The sequence below is a fragment of the Cariama cristata genome, unplaced genomic scaffold (genome assembly GCF_000690535.1).
Source record: "Cariama cristata isolate BGI_N322 unplaced genomic scaffold, ASM69053v1 scaffold16618, whole genome shotgun sequence".
NCBI classification, from domain to species: Eukaryota; Metazoa; Chordata; class Aves; order Cariamiformes; family Cariamidae; genus Cariama; species Cariama cristata.
Window position 1 is genome coordinate 1 of NW_009629533.1, and position 23,273 is coordinate 23,273.

Sequence of the window (23,273 nt, forward strand, 5' to 3'; positions counted from 1 at the left end):
AGCCGGCCTCCCTGGGCCCCGGACGGGACCTCGAACCTGCCTCCCTGGGCGGGAGCCCCTAGCCGCCCTGGGGAGCACTCGATGGGTGCCCCGGGTTCCCCTAGGCCTCTGTTACTAGGGCTGGGCTGGGCCATACCGGGTGGCGGTGCCGGTTTCCCCCGCGCTGACGGTCGGCCCCTCTAGCTGCCCAGGCAGAGGGGCCTGGCCTGGAGGAGCGCCTCTTCCAGCAGGTCCGGGACCACTTCAGCTTCGAGACTTGTGGCAATGAGACCTTCCCGCAGCGGTACCTGGTCTCAGGTAGGTCCCAGGAGCTTTGCTGTGGCCGAGCTGCTCCCAGCCCCGGCACGGCCGTGGCAGGGCCTTGCTATGGCTCAGGGCAGAATTTCTGCCTGCTTAAACTTTAACCACTCCTGCACTGTGCCAGAGAGCCTCTCTGTTTGCTGCTCAGCGAGCTGTGCTAAGCAGCCAACAGTCGGTTTGAGCTGAGTGCCAGCCCTTCGTGAGCCAGTCATCCCCCCCCCAGCCCTGGCGTTGTCCATATCCTCCTCTCCTTCCCTTCAATTTGTCGCTCTGGCCATGGGGTGTGGGGTACAGGAGTGGGAATTGGCCTCTCTGGAGCAAGAGCAGACTGGAAGCAGCAGCTGCGTTAGGTTTGCACCAGGGCTGGCTCTGTGCCTGTGTGGCTTCAGTTGGCCACAGCATCTCTTACAAGTGCAACTCAGTGCTCTGAATGCAGCAGGAAAAACAAATAGTGACTGAAACATTGCACTCTGTACCCATCGTTCTTATGAGTCAACTTCTCTTGGGTCAGTGTTTTTTGTTATTTAAAACTCTGCAACTTTAGATATCTTGAGGCATGCTGAACAATGAAGGCTTCCAGCAAGGAGCTAACAGTGTCTTCCTTTCTAGCCAAATAATGAGTTGTCTTATGTGCAACAGACAGTAAGAGAGAGGAGGCTTTTCTAAACAGCATGTGACTACAAAGACATCAATTTCAATAAGGAGCATCGCATGTTTTTCAGTCCTGCCTGCTTTGAGGAATCGGGGGAGAGATTTACAGGGAGAGAACAAAGGTGGAGCTGTGAATAGCACCAGCCAAGAGTGCTGCCCAGCCTGGCACCTGCCTCACAGACTGCCTGCATCTGGGACTTCGTATGCAGCATCTCACCTTCTTCACATCACCTATTACTCTGCAGCTTTTTCAGCACCTGCACCCAGTCCTATATGTTTCACCCAGTGTGAATTCATGGATCACTTCAGCCCAAAGATATGGGAACATCAGTGAATTTTGATAGCACACCCAAGGCTCAAATTTCACTACTTAAGTGGCCCTTTTTGAATAGAACTTCAGGATCACCTGGTTTAAAGCATTGCGTAACTTTTATTTATTTTCTTTTTAAAGTGTTGTATTTTATCTGTGTGTCCTGAGCAGAGCTGAATAATATTTGTGAGAAACAGAACATTAACATTGCAGTTCTGCTGGTTTACAAATCGTTTCTTTCCCAAAATTCCTGTGAGTAGTTCCATTCCCCTCTACTGCTCCTTGTGCAATACAAGACTTTTCAGTTAGAACTTGAGGGAGATTATTATTTCACAACCAGGCATCTGACACTCTTGAAGTTAGCTGGCAGTTCCCCAGGATTTCAATCTAAAAATAGATACCTTATTAAGCAACTTGTCTGGTTTGGCTTTGGCTCCTGTGAATGGTTGTTTACTCCACGAGCCATGAAGCATATCAGAAGAAAAGCCAGAGTAAAGATAGCAGTTTGGTGTTCTACCTGATATCCAAAGCAAACACAACACAGAAAGAGAATCAGCCTCTTTATTAACAAAGAGCAACAGTTTCACTAATGAAAGGTTTCAAACCCATTTCCAAGCCAAATTCTGCTTTGGCAAGTCTGTGTTCAGAATGCCAAGAATTAAATTCAGGCCTCTCCATTAATGGAAATGGCCTCGTGTGATGTGCTGCAGCAGTGTCCATAGGACAGCCGCTCTTGGAGGGTCCCTTTGGATGATGCGGCAGTGTGTTGAAATCAACACTTAACTGATGGTCTGAGGTCTGTTGTTGAAGAAAACCATTTATTATCCCTCTTAATTCCTGTGCAATTTAAGACTAAGCTAAAATCAAATGTTTGTTGAAGTCAGCAAGCATCAAAGGAACTGTTTGTTAGATAAGCAAGTATTGACATCATGGGTCAGCTTGTCCTGTCAGTCTCAATTTGCCTTCAGTTATAAACAGATCAGAGGATGATCATCTATCATCATATATATATGGTATATCATATGAGAGAGAGAAAGGTGTGTGTGTTACACATATAACATAAATCAGCATATCCTGGACTGCATCAAAAGCAGTGTGACCAGCAGATCAAGGGAGGGGATTCTGCCCCTCTACTCCACTCTGGTGAGACCCCCCCTGCAGTACTGCCTTCAGCTCTGGGGTCCTCAGCACAAGAAGCGCATGGACCTGTTGGAGCGAGTCCAGAGGAGGCCACGAAGATGATCCGAGGGCTGGAGCACCTCTGCTGTGAGGACAGGCTGAGAGAGTTGGGGTTGTTCAGCCTGGAGAATAGAAGGCTCCGGGCAAACCTTAGAGCAGCCTTCCAGTACCTAAAGGGAGCTTATAAGAAAGGTGGGGAGGGACTTTTTACCAGGGCCAGTAGTGACAGGACAAGGGGCAACGGTTTTAAACTGAAAGAGAGTGCGTTTGGATTGGACATAAGAAAGAAATTGTTTATTATGAGTATGGTGAGATACTGGACCAGGTTGCCCAGAGAAGTTGTGGATGCCCCCATCCCTGGAAGTGTTTGAAGTCAGGCTGGATGGGGCTCTGAGCAACCTGATCGAGTTGAAGATGTCCCCTCTCATTGCAGGGAGGTTGAACGGGATGGTCTTTAAGGTCCCTTCCAGCCCAAACAATTCTGTAATAGGTGATTTACATCTTGGCTCTATGTTATACATCACAGCAGGAGCAGCAGAAAGATGCAGGCAATCCCCTAACATCCAATTTGTGGGAGAAGTGATCTGTGGAAGTGTTTTGGGATCAGTTGGGCTGAAAAGGGTGTATAAATGGAAAATTGCTCTTTTGGGAGGCAGTTGTTTCCAAGTGCCTTGCAGAGCTTGAGATTTTAGGGATTTTCAGGCAGAAGTGGAAGTTCCAGGCAATGTCATGATCTCATGGAAGCTCTTATCTACCCCCACTCAAATGAGAGATTTCTGTAGCCTGGCCTTTCTAACACCTTATGCCCCAGCTCGTGTCTCAGGGATCAGTCTGCTCACAGAGTTCTTCCTTGTTAAGCTCCAGCCCAAACTCACCAAAAGTAGAGTTATTTCATGCTCATGGGTTTTTTTTGGGTTTTTTTCTTTGTTTTGTTTTTTTAATTTGCTTCTGTCAATTGTCTCACTCAGTAAAGTTCTGGAAGAAAGGATTTGGACCCATCTTTTTCTATACTGGCAATGAAGGTGACATCTGGACTTTTGCTCGGAACTCTGACTTCATATTTGAATTAGCAGAGGAACAGCAAGCACTTGTGATTTTTGCTGAGCATGTGAGTATTTTAGTCATTATGCATACTATAGAGTCTTTTCCTGTTCAGTATTACTGAATTCAGCTTTCTGCAGGTCCAGAAAAATAGTAACATCTCTTGCCATGAAGATGAGGTATACCTGCTGTAAGCTTTCTCCTCGTGGTAGCAGCTTTGAATATTTTTTTACTATGCCTACCAGCAATCCAGGATAAAGACTACTGTTTCAGTAAAACCTATGCCATGGTGTATTTGCTTTGGACCAGGGCTTTTACAAGTAGTTTCCACAGGCCTTGAACTCCACACTGGACTAGAGTTATTTTGTTTGGATAATATTTAATCTCTCTAGCCTGTGAAGTCCCAAGCCAACGTTTCCCACGCCACTCCATTAAATCTACTATTCCACAACTTATGCATGAAGAGATTACCCTGTTCCCTTTTCTAGCTGGGGATGTCAGGAGAGAGACATGTGCCAAAGGCCCACTTGGCACCCACTGAAGTAGCTTGTTATGGACTGTCCATCCTCTACAGACCTGAAGGTCTCTGTTTATCGGATGCAGGAGACAAGGCATTTCCTCAGTTCCGAACAAGTTAGAGGACACCACATGCTCTGTTACTGCTTCCCATTTGTGCACACTTATCCCAGCTGTATAGTGAGAACAGAGAAGACACAGACCTCGACACCAGCATTTCTGCAGCATCTCTCTTTCCTTCCAGAGGTACTATGGGATGTCTCTGCCATTTGGACTTGAGTCAACACAGCTGAAGAATACTGGTCTGCTTACTGTGGAACAAGCCCTCGCTGACTATGCAGTGCTAATTACTGAGCTTAAGCAGCAGTATGGTGCTGCAGACTGCCCTGTCATTGCTTTTGGAGGCAGGTAAAGATTTTGTGTGCTCCTTCCCTGCATCCTTTCTCAACCACAGTCATGCTGTTCTTATAGATCTGTTTGTTTGGCTCTCAAGCAAATTCTAAAGGAGAGCTTTAAGCTACCCGATAGAGTGCAGATGTGCCTGTGCCTAAGCTCCCAAGAGCTCATCACCAGGTCCCAGTCAGCTCTGTCACCAAGAATTAAGTCTCAATTTGTGATTGCTTTGGAGAAGCACCACTGACTGGATGTTTCTAGGCATCTTCAATGTACGAGTCAGCCAGAGCTGCAGAAAATGGCCTCCCAAGTAACGAGGGATAGGACAAGAGGAAATGGCTTCAAGTTGCACCAGGGGAGGTTTAGGTTGGATATTAGGAAGAATTTCTTCACTGAAAGGGTTGTCAGGCATTGGAACAGGCTACCCGGGGAAGTGGTAGAGTCACCATCCCTGGAGGCATTTAAAAGACGTGTAGGTGTGGTACTTAGGGACATGGCTTAGTGGTGGGCTTGGCCGTGCTAGGTTTACGGTTGGACTCAGTGATCTCAAAGGTCTTTTCCAACCTAAACGATTCTATGATTCAATGAAAACAGGAAATGCAGAAAACTATTAATTGGTAAAGCATTTTTTCAGGGACCACCCAGCTTTTTATTAAACATAGCCTCTTTAACAACATCCAGCCATTTTCATTGTAGGCTCCTTTATAATTCTGCTCTGCAACCTGCTGCTTTGTTGCTCCTGGCCTCCTAGCAGAAGTCCTTCCCCAAAGTGCTTGCTCTGTTGCAGCTGTGTTGATGTGATGTCCTTGTCTCTTGAATGGCTCCCTGTGCTTGTAGTAGAGGGATGCTTCCCTTTAAAAGGCTTCCACCAGGTACAGGGCTTCTAATTCAGTTCTAGTGAGCTAAAAAGAATTTGACTTGGCAGTTACCGTTAAGCTAGTCACTGTGGTAGTGACTAGACTGTTGATCTCAGTGGTGTTTGTACTGTGACTATCAGGACAGTAGCTCATGTAAAAAGGACCAGGAGCTGTCCTGGGGTGGCAAGGTGGGAAAGGGATTCAGCAAAACCTGCTAGTTGGGCTGCATGTTAGACTACAGCTCCGTATGGGTAAATCAGAGTTCAGTCTGCAGCAGCCCTGAACAGCACTAAACTCACGTGAAGAATACCGAAATAGGGCAGAGTTGGAGCAGCGCAGCATTTCCCATGGGAGGAAAAAAAACCAAACCTCTTCTGTTGCTTATAACTTTGCCAGACTTGAACGTGAAATTACTTGTGGCAGGTTTCAGCTAATGCCTGTTTCCAAGACCAGGGCTAGAGAAATGCATATTGCTTTACATGTGGGTAATGTGGGAATGGTATTTACTCCAACCACTTGAGGTGGTGGGGAGGGAGACTTGAATACCTGTAAGCTTGGAGTTAGACGAGGTTTTACGTGTGTTTTGGGGATGTCATTTGCCACCCCCAGCAGGGACCTTACAGAAACTCCACAAACATCGGCATATGAATAACTTTTGTCACCTTGGGTTTATCTAGCAGCCCACAATACATCTGCAGATTGTGGCCCTGGCACTGAAGCTACCAAGGTGGCTTTGAGTTTTATCGTGGTATCTGTTAATGTCTCCCCTTCCCTGTGTCTGTGCTGATCATCTATGCAGCTATTATTTGTGGTGCCCAGCAAGAATAATCTCCATTTCCCAGCACTAGAGAGGGCTACATATTCTGTAGTGTTCAGAGCCTAGCTAGTCTTTATAATCTTGTATGCAAAATGTGTCTCCTTCCCTCATTGAACAGTGGCAGCTTCACTTGAGCCCTGCTTGGTTCTGCGCCGAAGCTGTCAGGACACACTCAGGATGGTGCAGAGTTACACCTGAGGCAGGATTTACATTTGGCTGCAGAAGCAAACTGGGCTGCTGTGTTCCCACCAGAGTTGGTATGGGTGTTTGTGGAAAGGCCAGTAAGAACACATTGTGTACTGCTCATTGACCATAACTGGATCTTTCTACGTGAGGATGGCACCTACTAGGTATCCATAAGCTTCTTGTTGCCTTGGGTTAGGTGAGCCTGTGAATGCTGGCCTGAACTTTTGAGTTACTATGTTATAAGCTGTCCATTGAAGGAAATAACTCTTTTATCTCTCCTGTGTCAGCTATGGAGGAATGCTGAGTGCGTACATGAGGATGAAATACCCAAACATCGTGGCCGGAGCATTAGCTGCCAGTGCTCCTGTGTTGTCTGTGGCTGGGCTTGGAGACCCCACCCAGTTCTTCAGAGATGTGACAGCAGTAAGTACCATCTCTTTTCAGGAGCATTATTTTCTACCTTTAAGAAGGCCAGATTTTTTTTCCTTTTCAATGTGTTTAAACAGACATCTTTTTTCACAGCATCAGTGGTGGGCAAGGGAATGCAATTAAATGGGAACCCACAAGGAAAAGCAGCAACTGCAGATGTGATGGCTGACCACTGCCTTACACTACAATTCGGTTCCAGCACCTTTAGTACTACTAGGGATTCACTTTCCCATTTCTAGTGACTTGACCATATTACAGCCTGAAAATTTTTCTTTGTGCCTGGCTGAACTCCCTTTGGATAATTTATCCTTGAAATCCTCTCCTGAAATGCTGTATTTTGCATTAATATCAATGATTCACAGCAGCTCCATAGTCCCAAGATGGTTGCATTTCGATGAATAGCTTGGAAACCTTCATTTCGCTAACTAAAAATATGCAAGGTGTCCTGGGTTCACTTAAAACCAAAATTTAAATGTGGCTTTCACATTTTGAGGACATAGGACCCCTAGGAATATGATATTGCTTAGAACGGACTGACATTTAGTTTATAAGGAAAGAAATGTACTACCTGGTAGTACTGAAATCTTGTGATGCTGTCTGTTTTGCCTCTTTTTCAAAATGAATTTCTAGGTCTGGGTGACAGAGATGGCTTTGCATGAACTACCTGTGTATGAAACTTGTGGTCTTTTTGCTCTTATTTATGTATATGAAAACCTTATTTCAATGCAGAGACTTACAGGACAGATCGCATTACCAGTAAGTGTAAAGAAGAGATTATCATATGAAAATAAACACAATAGCATTTGAAACTCTAAATGTATAAGAGAATAAAAGACATCTTGTCTTAAAATTATATATTTTAAAACAAAAAAATGTAATACGACTTAGTCATCTACCAGGCCCTCCAGTGGGAATTCTTCCCTTGACGCTAATTCCTTCTCAGAAGCTCTGTTCAGCTAATAGCTCTGTCTTGCTTCAGCTGTGAATATGCTGTGAGTCATTACACACCCCTGAAATTAGGGCTTTGACCTTTTCATGTGAAAAAAACTTTCCAATTGATTTTAAAATACATTCTCTTTGCAGCAGTAAGCCAACCTCTGGGCTGAGATTCTAAGCAAGCACTTTGTATTGTTCTCAAGGTAATTCCTTCCACCTTCGGTGTGTTTGCATATAAGCAATCTGTGCATCTGAAATCTGAATTCAATTGCTCTTCTCGGTGAAAGAACACCCCTGAGAGCTGTTAATACTAATGAAGGCACAAACCTTTCATGAATCGTGGGAGCTCTCTTTTCCTGTGAGTCAGAGTGCGTTGTTTCAAAGCAGCTTTCTCTGTGACTTTTCTTGAGCTTTTCCAGCTCACTTCATAAGCCTCCAGCTCACTGGGGAAGCGAGCAAAGGGCAGAAAGTTGATTTTGCATAAGGCATTTGCATAAGACTAGGTTATATGTGCCAACTGCCCTGCCTGCAGCCCCTATATGAATACTACACATACAGCCATGTGCATGCTTCCTGTAGTGTAGTAACCAGGGGGTTACTACTCTACAGGGGCTGTTCAGGCCATCAGCTTGCATCAATTTAGACATCTGAATTAGGTATGATTCAAAAGAGTAAAGCTGGCAGCCTGGAAGCAGAACAGCTTTCCTTGGAATGTCTATAATGCTTCCTGCCACTGCAATGGCTCAGTGGAACTGTTCCTGGGTCCGTAAGGGTCTGCGGGGGAGAACTGGAATGGGTGGTGGTTCCTTAGCATGCCGGACGGTGTGCTGAAGCAGTCCAGCATTGCCTAACAGGGAGCTCAGCCGTCACGGCAGCCAGAGCAGACCTGCTCCTCTATCCCAGGCCAATCCATCCCCACGCTCCAATATCAGAGCCATTAGTAGAGGAAAATCAATATGCACATCCAGAAGGGGATTTGGAACCCCTAAAGGGATGCCCAGGGAAACTATTGAAAAACCCACAGTGATTTCTCTAAGCACAACTGTCAGACAAAGACAGAGTTAGGAATAAAAGAAAGATTCCAAATCTGGTTTTAGTTGAGGCTGGGTCTTTGTAAGAAAAATGATTAGCTAGTGATTTATGATTACCTAACCATTCCTCTAGCAGGGTAAAGGGACCGTAAAAGAGCCCTGATAATTCTTATTGTTACAAAGCATTGGTTGCCAGCAGATCTCAAACTGCCTTCGAGCAGACAGGAGAGAAACAGTTTCAGTTGCTAGAGACTTCAGTGACAGAGACAACTTCTTCCACCAGCATAACCAGCCACAGCTCTTCAAGCATACTTTAAAGTGCTTTTTTGGAATCAGTGATGTTTTTCCCATAAAAAAGGACATGGCCTTCTTGGTCATCTGGCAGGTCACTAGCAGGCTTAAGAAGAAAAGCAGGTCTTGGTTCCCAAAGCAGTGCTCTACCCTCCATGCATAACTGATGTCTTCATAGCTCCTTCTCATAGACAAAGTGCAGTTGGAAGGACTCTATTGTGTGTTGAACAAAAAGCAAAAAAAACAAAAACCCAACCCCCCCCCAAAAAATCAACAAAATCCCAACAAATCTGGGCCTATCAGCCTGGCACCCTCTTCCCATTTTGTGGCCAAGACATGTGTCTCCTCTTGCTGCTTCATGTTCAAATGTCTCCACTAAGTGCAAAGTGTTTTGTCTAACAGCTCATCCCAGTGAGACCTGGTGAAACCGTTGCTGCTTGATCTGAGCTGTGCAGACTCTTGGCTTCTGCTGGGATGCGCTGCTTGTCTGGAGGACAAGGCAGAAGAACTGATGTCACTGCTCCTGGAGATGCAGATGAGGTTCTGATCAGTGGGCCAGTAACCCCTGTCATCTCCTGGTGCTTCTGGCATTTCTTCCCAGTGCAGCCTCCACCTGTATAACCATAATCCCGTGTCTTTTCTGTCTCTTCAGGATTTTCAGAAGTCCAGCCCAGGCTGTGTCACAGCTGTCCGCAAAGCCTTCCAGCAGATTAAAGATCTGTGCCTGAGTGGAGGTAAGGAGAGAGCCCTGCAGACGGCTTCCCAAGGGCAGCCAGCAGGCAGTCTCGGCCATGTGGAAAAAAGTTGATTCAGTTTTACTTCAGCTAAGTCTTCAAATTGGTTCAGCTAAATCAATGCAAATGCCCCCCGGCTGCCTCTTTCTGCTTGTACGAATGATTTTTGATTCAATGAACAGTTTCAGTTTGCATTTAAATTAGTAGCCGACACCAAAATGAAAATATCTGTGTAGGGGCTTGCACAGTGAAACCGTCTTTTCTGGGCCAAAGTGCAAAAACACCTGCGGGTGCAAAACACCTGCACTTCATGCTGGTAAAGCCTCATGTTTCACCAGATACTTGTCCTCAACACCTACACTGTTGAGAACTGTTCAGGTGGGTATGACAACTGCATGACTCAGCTCACTGGACATACCTGAAAAATACTTGGAAGTCTTGAAGCAGCCATCACAGTCTCTTTCATCTCCAGCCTTGGACAGTTAGGTGAAGCCAAGGACTGAGACTGGTGAAGATCTCTGCAATGCCTCCAAAGTAGGCCAGACCAGATATTGTGGGCCAGTGCAGCAGCTCCTGGGACCCATGGGTGGTGTGGAAACAGCTGTGGTGGGTTCTTGGTCTGTCTCAAGGCTTAGCTTGGTCGGTGGTGCTGCACATCAGGGCTGTGTGCCTCTGATGGGTGCTGTCGCTTCCTTGCTGCAGCAGCTGGTTCTGGAATTGCCCAGAGGAGCCGTGGGTGCAAAAAACCCATTTAGCTTTGGGTCACAGCAGGAAAAACGTTACTGTTAAATAGCCAAGGTCTTTGAGGGGTGCCTGGGGCCGTGCTTTCTGCAGCAGGGTGGATAAGGTGGTCATATTTAAGGCTTAGGCTCTCAAGTGAGTACCTAGAGGTCCCAGGATTTGGGTTTCCAAGTAAAGACAGCCAGGCTCCGGTAGGCAGCTTGTACAGTAGGATGGGGGTAGACAGGAACTGCGACTCCAAAATGTGGAGGATGAAAATGAAGGGAGCAGCTTTTCCCAGCAGAAATGCAAAGGTATATGAGTGCATCTTGAAGGAATGTCTTCAAAGATGGATTTCCTGACTCCAGCTGACCTCTCTGCATCACACTGAAGTTTGAAGGCACATCTCAGGAGTCCTTTGTAACTTTGTGAGGACTGTTCTCACTTGGCAATTTTTACTGAAATACAGCCTGCTGCCAAGGAGCTTTCTTTTTCTTTTTTTATTTTTTTTACCGCTGCCAATTCTTCCAGCTGTGGAATTCCACTGGGACTTTTATGCTGTGCCCTGCTCTCCTGCATGAGAGCTTCTCTGGGGAGACTCCCCTGCAAGGACACAGCAGACCCCAGGGAGGAAGCCTGCGGAGGCAAGGAGGAGGCAACCAGGTAGGGCACCCGTGAGGATGGGCTCATACCAAGCTGCTCTTCTCACTGTGCCAGCCGGGACTGTGTCTGTCCCGGTGCTGATTCCTCTGGGCTCCCCAGGGAGGTGTCCATGGCTCTGCAAGGGGCAGAGTGTGGGCCATGGGCCACGCCAAGTTGTGAAGCTGCACAGGAAGGCTGTGCCTGAACATCTGTGTGTGTGTGAATTTAGATGTAATGTGTCCTTCCCACTAGAAACCTCGTCTGTGTGTTACAGTATCTCCTTATTCCTGAGTGAGACAAGATGCTGGTATTATTTTCCTCTATTGCAGTTTGTGTCTTTCATTTTCCTTCCTTCTGCAGCCTATGATGAAATCAGCAGCAAAATGGCCACATGCAGTAAGATCTCTAACAAGGAGGATGTTTACCAGCTTTTTGGATTTGCTAGAAATGCCTTCACCATGATGGCTATGATGGACTACCCTTACAAAACTGATTTCATGGGTCACCTCCCTGCCAATCCAGTGAAGGTGAGTACCAGGGTGCAGTTTCTGATGTGCATCTCAGTGATCGGAGTGCAGGGGGCTGCACAGCCTGGGATGCCGTTGGGCACACACCGTCGGTGATGGTGACAGAGAGAGATAGTGGTGGATGTCGAATCCCTTCCACTCGTGACAGTAGATCTACACATTTTAAACTTTTCTGTGACAATGACTGCGGTGTCTGAAATGCACTGCTGTAAGGCTCGTTGGAGAGGGTTTGCTGGAGCCAGTCCTACCCTGTTCTGCCTTTACCTTGGACACAAAAGCCTATGCAAGCTTGTTGACTTCAGCTTTTAAACACTGAAAACCTGTAGCTTTTTTTAAAAAGTAGCTTTGTTGTAGCACACCTCAACACACTTTCATAGATGCATTTTTCTTGGTGCGTAGGGATGGAGATCTAAAAATCAGGATCCTTTCTAAGTATGGCCCAGGAAGATGGCATACCTCAGAGTATAATGCAGAGAAAAGTCTGCTGCTGTGGGGACTGGAAAACCTGTGAACTTTCAAGAGAATCAGAGATGGCAAAGTGTGGGAAAGGGGCTTGGTTCTCAGGGGGTTACAAAGACTTCTCAGACACCAGCTGGTTTTGAAAGGTCCCAGCTTTGACCGCCAGTTGCTGTTACAATTCTTGGTTTCTTCTGGTGTGCTGTCAGCCTTGTGCTGCTGGTCTCTGCTGCATTGTAGCACACCACACCAATGGGACTTCATTTGCCTCTGGCCTTGTGGCATTTATGGTTTGAGTCCTACCTGGAGCAAAATGCATACTGTACAAGAGGTCATACAGGCTATGCTGTACTGGGACTCAGGGGATGCTCTCTCTGGCTCCACTGGGCATCCGGGTCCCTTCTAGTGTCTGTTTAATGACCTGTAAAATGGAAATAATTATTCTACCCTCCCTTGAAGGGCATTAAAATATTCTGATTGTAGGAGGAAGGAACTATTGTGTATCACTGTGGCCTCTGCACAGCTGCTTAACTTGGTAAAGGAACTGTTTGTCCTAGCCCTGTCTCCTTGTTTCTATGTATTTTGTTGCTAGAAGGGAGGGGAAAAAAAAAAACCCCAAAGCTTGTTGCATTAGGCCCTTGGATAGCCTAACAGATAATAAGTGATAATGTTAATGAAACTTCCAGCTTAGCCCTTCTGCGGAGCAGAGGCCGTTAACTATTTTGTCTGCAATTTGCCTGTAATGTGTCTCATCCAGGTCAGCTGTGAACAAATCCTTGCCCACACAGACCCAATTCAAGGCCTGGCTGCTCTTATTGGTGAGTTAATATTATCAGTTTGGTCTTTTATTTAACACCCTGTTTCTAGAAGCACCAGTAAGTAGAACTGTTGCGTTGTTGTGCGGGTTGTGTATCATGGGAGCTGGTATGACTCTGATCTCTCACTAGGACTTTTTGCTCCATACTGGCTTTGTCCATTGGGATGTCCCATGGTGGCCCATGAGTTCATTCTCTCACCTTTCCGAACTTATTCTAGTCAGGTTTTTCAGCCATTGCAGCCCCTTCGCCTCTTGACTGTCCTTGAGATGTGGACTCCTAAGGTACTTGGTTTTTTCCTAAAAGTTTACCCCCTACTCAGGCTCAGGCAGTCACAGCTTCAATGCATGTTCACTGAAGGAAGTTTTCTGGTCTGCTTGTTGAGGACAAGGTTGTCATCACAGTGCCCTACGGTCTTAATCCAGTGGCAAGACAATCTTAAATACATCGTGTATATTTATCTCTGTGAGTACTTAATTTGTCAGCCAGCAGCGTTTGTAAGGAAATTATTAGAGATAGGATTCAAAGCTCTTTTGAAGACTTCCTCATAAAATCTTTCAAGTTGCTCATTAAAAATAAGTTCTACCTTGGTCATTATTCAGAAAAACAGGTTCTGAATGAAAAAAAATTGATTTAGGGAATGCTTACGGGTTTAATGCGGCTTAGTAGATTTGGGAAGTAATTCCTTTTTTTTTGCAAATTATGCATGTCACCATGATAGCACCAAGTCAGACACATACGAATTCCAAATCACTGCTAAAGATGTTTGGCTGGCAGCTAGAAGAGTTGTTAAAATACTCATGTCTTGGCAAATGCTGTTAGATCTACTTGACATGTTCACATCCTACTTCTTTTTTAAGGCGGAGTGGGACTCTTGTTTCTTCATGATGAACAAGCTGAGGGTAGATTTCTTTCTCCTGCCTGCAAGGGAGCACTTTGTGCCTCTCTCCGTCTCACCAGCTGCATTCACTTGGGACAGTTTAATCATGCAAGAGGCATGATCCACCAGAGCTTTAGGCAGGGGACTGGCCTTCTTCCATACCCACCTTTCTGTGTCATACAGGAAAACACTGTCTTCTTTCTGCATATCCTGCAGCAAACCACCTCCTGCGAGGTAGAGCATAGTGTCATGGGCTGTGATGCTGAACTGGCAGCAGCTGAACAAGGATAACGTTAGCGTTGTCCACTGATTGCTTACAGGACAATAATACTCTGTCTCATTGACATGAATCCATTCCTCCGCCTGCAAAGAACCAGACCAACACTCACCCATCGTGTCACGCCTTGAGTGGGCATTGCTGTCATGTCAGGCTCACTTGGTTCATGATAAAGGAAAACAGTGTCTCAACTTCTGTTTTAATACCATGTGGCTCAAGGAGCCAGATTTTTGATCCACATTTAGCAATCAGAGCCTCAAAAGAAACTGAATAAAATACCAGAATGACATGGCTTTGAAGGAGCTTTCTTCTTCTTGGAAAATCAGCGGAGTGAGCTGAGCAAGGTGCCACAGGGACCTCCTGGAACTGGCATAGCCCAAGTCCTGCCTGCTTTTCCACACTTCTAACACATTACAAAGGAAATCATCTAAAGAGGGCTATATTGCATTGAATAGTGGGCAATAACTGAGTTTATGTCATCTGGAGGAATTTGATGTTAGCCTTCATGTGCAGTTTCTCTTTAGAGATTTCTATCCCTTCCTCAATGAGCAGTTAGGTACTCTAAGAAGCCCTCATTCCTTCAAAAGAAACTGTACCCATCATGGTAATATGGGGCCAGGCCCTAAACCCTAAGTCTTTACACTTTCAAATGGGAATTGCTGAATGATCTTTGAAGACTCAGTTCTCTTGGGTTCGGGGAATGGGATTCTAGAGTGAGCTTTTTCAGTCTCCAGCAGGTGTCTTCCCAGAAGGCTGGGCAGCGCTTTCCCTCCTCATTCAGAGATGGGAAATCCAGGTTTAAAGAGACTTCATTTGCGTTCCAGGACTTAAGCCCATCTTTCCTAAAATCTAGGCTGCTGTCCTCACCACCGTCCATTCCTCTTCCCATCTGCCAGTGTTTTGCCATGTGTTTGGGGCAGGTCGGTGACCAGTTTTACACTTAGGTTTTGACATGTTAGCAGGCTGCACCTCCACCATATGTTTTCTCTATTTAGAAAAAAAAAAAGCTTTAAACAGCCTTTGTGCTCTAGCAAATGGAGTGTGACAACAGGGCAGCTTCTAATGCGCATGATTGTAATGGCAGACACATTTTCATAAGCTTATTGACCTCACTTGCAACTGTGCCAGTCCACTAAGAAACCAAAACTAATGAAGTTACTGGTCAACCTATTTGAATAAAACAGTCAGGGCCTAGCAATATAGAGATGCCATTTTGGATCAGATTAGGGATTATAAAAGCAAATGAACTTACTCCTTTTAGTGTCCTTCCTCCAATGCAAAAGATCTTGTCCCTGACTGTAGCCATCCCATGATCACAGCGGGTAAAAGCCATGGCACTGTTGCCAATCCAGCGTCGGAGACGAGGGAGGTAGCTGTAAGTGTCTCGTAAGGTTTTACCCCCCGAGAAGCCTCCTAGAAGGAAAGCAGAAGTCTTGAAAATCTATCCATCATCATCTCTGACATCCACCAAACCTTCTGCAAACATTAACAGAGCTGATTTTTTTTTTTCTTTAAAATTCCTAAGAAGCTCAAGTTTAAAATCTCATGCCATTCTGCAGAGCTGATGCGGTGTGAAATTTAAAACTTGAGATTCTTAGGTATTTTAAAGAGGAAAAAAAAATGCAAACCAGTTCCAGCTCTTTCTGTAGTCTTCCACAAAAGATTTTTGAATAAAGCTCTTGGGGTATTTCAAGTGTAACCAGGAACAGCTTTAATTAGGGAATCTGCTTCCAGCACAGGCAGTCACAGAATGGTGATTTGAAAGAAGAGCATTCAAAGCTCTTTGAACTTTGAATCTTGAGCAGAAGGTCAGGGCCAATCTGCCAGTGCTGTTGTCAGCTTTTTCTCCTTATTAAGCACACACTTGTGCATTTCAGGGGTGCGTTACGAAAAGCTCCTTGCAGAAGGAGGGTGCTGCTGTGGGAAGGGTAAATGTCTCCAGTTGCCTGCCTGTTGAATTGCAACCTGCCGAGAGTCTTTGCAAATGAGGACGATGATACTTCAGGTTGGCCATAAGCCCCAGGTCACCTGGGTGTGGACCCTTTGTCTGCGTGGGGTTTGTGTTTAAATTTTGTACTAAAGTAATGCTCTTAATTTTTCAGTTTGCTTGGGCAGGGCTGGCCAAATCAAATTTGCAGTTACCCCACTTGTTTAGAAGGAAATGAATGCGACAGGTAGGTAAGATCTTATACCCAAGGGGTATAGTGTTATCCAGCCTAGATCACTATGGGATGTTTGAAGCTCTGTGAGGCAATTTTGTCCTGGCTTTCTGGTAGGAATTGAGAACAACAGAGATTAAGTGAGATGCCCAAGTCAAAGCAGGGACTTGAACCTGAGCCTCAGCCATTCCCCCAGCTCAACTATTCTCCATTTGCACTGCCAGTACAGGAGCCCTGCTGTTGTTGGGGTACACGCCTGGGTAGGACAGCCGGGGTGCTGCCTTCCCTGCCCTTGGGGCCTCGGGTGTACAGTCCATCACAGAGAAATGCCCTTCATTGCAACTGTGGAATTGATGTTAATCTGGACTAGATCAGTACAGCGATCCCAGCTGCCCATAACTGGTTTACGAAGCGGGGAGCCTACAGCGAGGGCAGACTGGCCCAGGACTTTTAACTGCAGAGGCAATAACACAGCCACCACAGTGCTTTTCCTTGGAGAAACCAAAGATTATCTTTCAAGTCCAAATTAGTAGCTGCAAAAGCTAAAGATGTACAGCAATTTCCTGAAGTATTTAAACCCATGCTGCTTTATTGTTAAACATCCTGCACTATCTACCAAAAATCCCTGTAAAGACTGAGGATCCCTTGTAGGGCAAAACCTGTACAAGTTCAGTGAGTAAGAGGATAAGAGCCTGCATTATACTTCTTTTTGTATAGATTCACAAAGCAGCACAGTAGGGTTAGTCCTGCATCTTCCATTCAGATGAATATCAGAGTTTAATCCCATCCCCAACGCTATGGCAGCCTGCTCCTTGTTTACCTTTTCAGACAGCAAAGCTTTGGGATTTTAACCAGGATTGCAAGGTCAAAGGCGAGCAGGGGTGTGGATTGCAAGCAGATGATGTCACCTTTCATGTCTTGGAAAGAAAATAATTCCTGCCATTCAGGAGGGCAGTGAGGCTGTGCTAACACAGCAGGAGAGGGACACTGGAGCTGTGGGTGTTACTGGTGTGGGCGCAGGCTTAGACTGTGACATTAAGATACCAGCAAAAATCAACAAAACTATATGAAAATATGCAGCTTTCTACAAGTTCTATCACCTGAAATATAGAGGATTCCCTTGTGGGTTGTGCCTGCGTGATCAGCAATAGGCATGGGGAAAGGAGCTGCAAACTCCCACTTGTTGTCACCAGGCTGGTATAATTCCACGGTATGGGTGAGGGTCCCCAGCAGTGTCCCACCACCCACGGCAAAGATACGATCAGACAGCACATCCGCGTGGAAGCGTGTCCGCCTCTCCAGCATGCTGGCAACCTGGAGCCAGGAAGTGTCGCGCGGATCAAATCGGAAAACCTAGGGTCACAGCAGATGGGTGATGGTTAGCAGAAGGCGAGTGGCTAGCTTGTGTCGCGTATGGCTTCAAGACCTGATAAACATTTTTCCTGGACTGAGGAAGGTTTTATATTCAGACCTGGGCAGGCTCAGCTTCCAGTGCCAGCCAGCGGATACAGCAGTACCTCCCCAGTGGAGCTGGAGGCACAGTTACAGCCTTTCCGCAGGTCTGGGGGGGTCTGGGGATAGGTTGTGCTCTCAGCTTGCAGCAAGCAGGAGGTGAAACACATTGGCTTAATGAAATACCTTTGTTTCAAACACCAGCTAGCATGTGTCAGCTGAAAACTGTTTCAGTGAGATTGAAACAAGCACATTTTGCATGTCTGCTACTGTGTGTAGGAGAAGGCATCACCACAGAGGCACAGCACCTCTGCTAAGGCTGGGCTTCCATTCACATCTTGTTCAGCAGTAAGTACCTTCCCCAAGCTTGTTTTGTCAATCCTGGTTAGAAAGCCCAGGTCACTCAGCAAGGGTAATATCTGCGGAACCACATGCGGTGAGTGCTGGGCTTGGTTTGTAGCTCAGGAGCCAGTGTCATAGCTCTGCTGCTTCAGCATCCTCTGCCTCTGAGCTGCCTCCTGCCTTCAAGGCAGTGGAAGAGAGTTGCTGTTTGCAGTGGCACCACTGAACTAAGTACAATGCTGAAATAAGCCTCCTGGAAGCATGGGAAAGAAAAACATGCTGTTTTTTCTAGCAAACGCACTGAAGCCATCTAGGAAAACATAAAATCCTGCACAAGTCTGTCTGCTTTCCAGGCAGCTCCCAGATTCTGGGAGCTAAAGCAGATTTGCCTTTCAAGGGCAAAACCAAGGAAGGAGCAGTTCTAAAGTGAAGTGGTAGGTTTTAACGATGCCTCCTGAGCACAAGTCCCATGGCAGCAACAATGTGGACAGGGATGGCATTCACAGGGTTGCTTGATTGACATGGACCTGGCTGAACCTGCACTGTGGAAGTTGTGTACAGGTTAGAATGACAATTTACGGTAAGAAGAGCATGGTGAGACCAGGGCAGAACCTGATCACCTACCGGACAGTTAGGAAGCTGTATTCCCAAGGGCTTTCAGTACTGCACATAGCGCTAAGAAATACGTAGAGGTGGGAGATCTGTGGTGGGCAAGAGGAATGACTCCCTCCCTTTCTCACCCAGCCATTTTTCCAAGGCTAAAGGCTTTTCTTGTCTCTTACCTCATTTGATGGCTGCTTTCCCATGGGATCAAATTTGCACTGTCCCCCGATGACAAAGAGGAAGTCATTGATGATGGCTACACAGTGGTTGTACACCGGCACACGGAGCTCCCCGACCTTGTGCCAGGTGCTGCAGCTCTGGTCTGCAGCCCACATCTCTCTGCACACGTGGTTGTCAGTCGTTCTGCCACCAGTGACAAGCAGCATGGTAGAACCGGAGCGGAGGCTCGTGCTCTGGGTCTGCAGGACTGGCTGAGCATACAGCTGGGAGTGGTAATTCAGAGCCTCCTGCAAGTACCTGTGGCAGCCTGAATCCAGCCTCATGAAAGGTATTTCCTGGACATATCTCTGCAGCTCTCGTAAAGGAATGAGAGGGAATCTTATGCGCCTTAAAATATCTGCGGCATCTTTCAGCCGCATGTGGTCGTGCTGCAGCCAGCTCACAGCAGCTCTGAACAGCTCCAGCTCGCTGCATCCCTCAGTGTCAGTCCTGTCTAAAATTTCACAAAGGGTTCCTCGGTCCAGGTTTTTCAAGCACTGAGGATCAGCCAGGACCTGTTTGTAATGCTGCACTATGTAGCACATGGCTTTCTGTCTCAGGTCTGCCGGACCGAGTTTTTTAGCAATGTTAAGAACATCCATGCAGTTCTCACAGTTCAAGCAACACTCCAGAAAGTGAAAGCACAGCTTGATCACCTCCCGAACCAGGAGAGTTTCTGCAGCTTTGAAGGTCTCCTCGATATTCTGTAATGAGAGGTCTAGTTTGTTGGAGTAAATGAAGTTGAGAACATTCCTCAGCCCGGCAGCACTGACAGCTTTCAGCTGGATGTTACCATCCAGGCTCCCCATTCTTGTCAAGTTTCCAACAAACAGGATCTTGCAGTAATTACTTGCTGATGCTAAAATGATCTTGTGGGCTGGAAAGCAAACCCCTTCTGCCTCCAGTGTCACATCGCACAGCGCACTCTGCGAGCGAAGGCTGCTGAGCCCTTCCAGGAGTTTTGCCAGGTAGGTGTCTGACACAAGCCTCGCCGTGCCGGCCTGTGAGCTGTGCAGCATTGCCCGAAAGGTCCTGGAGCAGCCCTAGGATTCCCACTGCACACTCTCAGTGCATCTCCTGGGCAGTCTTCTGCAGCTAAACCAGTGGTTTCATGTTTTGAGGGAGCTGAGGTGATGCTGCCCACGCCACAGAGCGATCCAAAAGCCAGTAGCTGCAGGAGCCTTCCTCCTCAACAGCCTCTGCCTGGTGCTTTGCAGAGCCGCGTGGGGCTGTTTGCAAGTGGAGCTGTTGGTGCTGGTTATTGCACAAAACCCACAGTGTTTGTGGGGTTTGCCTGTGGGCCGTGCCACTGGCAGCACTGGATGACCACCAGCATAGCCACATTCCTCCTCCTCATTAGCTGGTAACTACCCATCTGCACAAAAAGCAGCTCATTCTTCAGCAGCTCCCCAGCTATGCTTTGCTGGGCCAGCTGGTCAAGTGCTCTTTCATCTGGGCAAGCCTGCACATGCCGTCTTTCCCTTGTTGAACAAGTCAAACAAAATCCTGTCTGTGACATGCCACCCTTGGCCATCTGACTAAATTGGATGGATTCAGACAACAGCTACTTTCAGGGAGGGGGGTGGGAAGGTCTCTGCAATTGTGTCCTGTTCAGTTTAAAGCATTCAGCTAACGTCCTGTACACAGCCTGCTCCTGGGTGCATTAGGGATCGGAGGTTAGGGCTCCCTCAAGGACTAGTGAGCTTTTGGCATGAGCAGAGAGCACCTGGGAGCCTCATCCGTCCTATGGATACAGCAGAAGCAAAGGGTATCATGCAGCCAGGCTTGAGACCATGTGAAAGCTTTGGCATAAAGTTGGGATCATAACCCTGCTAGCTCTGCCCCAGCCTTATGCACTTGCCCAGCTGGGATAGCTACCCCTCTGCTTCATCTTGGTTGCATGGGAAGTGATGGTTGAGACAGCAGAGAGGTACTGACAGGTTGGCTTTGTGCTGTGTTCCCACCTGGCAGGGGTGTTTTACAACTCCTCCGGCTCGGCACAGTGTTATGACATATACCAGCTGTACCAGTCCTGTGCTGACCCCACGGGCTGCGGCATCGGCTCAGACGCTGAGGCCTGGGACTATCAGGTAAGGTGTTGGAGACACCAACAGATTTCAGCTGCTGCCCTGGTTATCCCCCGACCCTGCCCCATGACAGCTCTTGTACCTCTCTTAGGTTTGCACCGAGATCAATTTAACTTTCAACAGCAATAACATGACTGACATGTTCCCTGAGATGCCCTTCACGGAGGCCATGCGAGAGCAGTACTGTCAGAGCAAATGGCATGTGAAGCCACGAGCACAGTGGCTGCGGACAAACTTTTGGGGAGGAGGTGAGTTGTGCTGGCTGCTCGTCCCTTTGCATTACCCTGTAGTTGTCTGTCTGTGCTCCCTCTGCCCAGCTGAGTTCTGTGGGGACAGGCCCAGGGCACTAAGTCCTAGCAGAAAGTCACAGCCTTGTGCTGACTTGAGCCAAAGGGACCTTTCTGTACCTCCTTGAGACAGAAGTGGGAAAACCTAAAAACTACCAAGAATTTCTTTTAGTTTCCTGTGTTTTCTGTTCTTGACCATGTTTGCTGCAGTAGACAAACTGGTTTGGATAAATGGGCAGGAAGGAGGCCTCTCAAATGTCATCTCTGAATTTCAGATCTGAGAAGTACAAGTAACATCATTTTTTCAAATGGAGACTTGGACCCGTGGGCTGGAGGTGGGGTAAGCACATGCACTCCTGCATACCGAGCGGCCTTTCCAGGTGATACACCGCCCTCATCTCCCTTTCAAAGGAGCACTGGCTATTTATCTTTAGCCCATTTGAGTTTCTGCAAGCAGCTCTTTTGTGCTGAACCATTCAGGAGCCTCAGGACATTAATGGTGGACACATTGAATAGTGTCCATCAGCCAGGAACACTGATACAGCAAATGTGGCTTCAGTAGTGCAGACACAGCAGGAGCCTCCTTACGCAACACCCAGGGTCTGAACCACAACCCATCGCATTTCTGTGTTGACACCAAGTCCCAGTGCTGACAGCCCAGCGCTCCTTGCTGTCTCCAGTCTCAGCATACTTTGTGAGACCAAGCAGGTGCTGTAAGCAGCAATTTGAACCAGCACATATTTTGGCTAAGATTCAACAAAACTTCAGAGTGGTGGCAGAGCTCGTTTAAAATTTCAAAACGGAAATGACCCAGAACTGGATTTTGAGTTAGTTGAGCTCCTGATTGTAATGCAGGAGTTCCTTGGTTTAGGCTGGCTTGGCAATCCCAGCTGTAAGAGGACAAGGCTGCTTAGGGTTCATGGGCCATGAGCTTGTTACTTCAAACTACCTGTACTAGAAGAGGCTGACAGTTTTCATCTTGGGGTAAGTGTTCACTTCATTTGAGACAGGTGATTTGGCTCATTAGGACTGTTAGCCATGCACACAGTATCAGCCCTGCCAGGGATCTGTTCCTGTGCTTTTCCTCAGTCTTGCCCAGCTCATCTTCCAGTTTTCAGAACTGATGTCCAGTTTGGCCTGGTAGCTTGGTCAGAGTTTGTCTCTGCTCCTTCTCCTTCCAGATAAATAGAAGCCTCAGTCCTTCACTGATTGCATTGACCATTAAAGGTGGTGCTCATCACCTAGATCTCCGGTAAGTACTGAACTCTCTGTTGGCTGACAAAATCTTCCTGCCCTGGGTGTTTGATCTTAGCTAGCCACAGTCTAAAGAACCAGGAGATACTTTACTTAAAGAGGACTGAATAGCAGACTGTTGCAGCCTAACTGTGGAAAAGCAATCTTCTCCCGTACAGGGCTCTTGCGGCCTTCCGGAAAGCCGGGCTGTGCAGAACTCGGCACTAAGCTCAGGTACTTTCATTCTGTTCTTGCCCAGGGATTGGCACAAGTGTGTGATAGCCTGTAGCAATCAGTCACATGAAGTAGTCCAGTGCCTCTTGGCATTAACCATCAGCCTTCAGGCCCAGAGCAAGAGATGGCAGCAGCCACCAATGCAAGGGAGAGGTCAGGGGTCCCAAGCCTCCGTCCTGGCAGGTGTGACACTGGAACTTGTTTTCCAGGGCATAAATATGAAGTACAAAAATAGGTAATTCTGTCCTTCAGTTCCTTGGCTTGGTTTTCCTTGTGCAAGAGACAGCTGCTGCCTACTGACTAGCTCGCACTGCTCTGCTTTCTCTAGAGGACACAATCCAGCCGACCCCCCGTCCGTCACAGAGGTGCGCAAGCTCGAAGCGAGCGTCATCAACAGCTGGGTGAAATCTGCAGGGATGGAAAGAGCACAGGAGAAGCGCTTGGGAGCTTCAGCAGGTGGATGGATGTGAATATGTCCAACCCACAGCCTCTGGCAAGGGGGCGAGGCTGCCACCAGGATACAAAAAACCAGCAGCCTGCTCAGCTGTGCTGTGCTGTTTAAGAAAGCTTATCTCCTCTGTCATGATGGGGGAGATTCACCTTTCTGAAGTGTACTACCTGCCCCTGATCAAGCATCAAAAGAAAAGCAAAAGGCCAAGTCACTGAAGC

General features: G+C 47.1%; 2 protein-coding genes across 2 annotated transcripts; one reads left to right on the forward strand and one right to left on the reverse strand.

Moving 5' to 3' along the window:
- Positions 1 to 183: 183 nt before the first annotated feature.
- DPP7 (dipeptidyl-peptidase 7) lies at positions 184 to 23,074 on the forward strand (the record flags this gene model as incomplete). Its single annotated transcript, XM_009705199.1, has 12 exons — positions 184 to 297; positions 3,409 to 3,548; positions 4,242 to 4,405; positions 6,538 to 6,673; positions 9,590 to 9,671; positions 11,394 to 11,560; positions 12,774 to 12,834; positions 20,735 to 20,853; positions 20,942 to 21,098; positions 21,413 to 21,477; positions 22,319 to 22,389; positions 22,933 to 23,074. Coding segments are annotated over 12 exons (1,418 nt in total), but the record flags the coding sequence as incomplete, so codon positions are not given.
- LOC104165545 (kelch-like protein 13) lies at positions 13,676 to 19,782 on the reverse strand. The gene is made up of 4 exons (XM_009705198.1): positions 18,724 to 19,782; positions 17,248 to 17,500; positions 15,241 to 15,401; positions 13,676 to 14,074 (listed from the first exon to the last, which is right to left on the reverse strand). Exons 1-4 carry the CDS (start codon positions 19,780 to 19,782, stop codon positions 13,676 to 13,678), a joined length of 1,872 nt encoding a protein of 623 aa, XP_009703500.1.
- Positions 23,075 to 23,273: the final 199 nt, after the last annotated feature.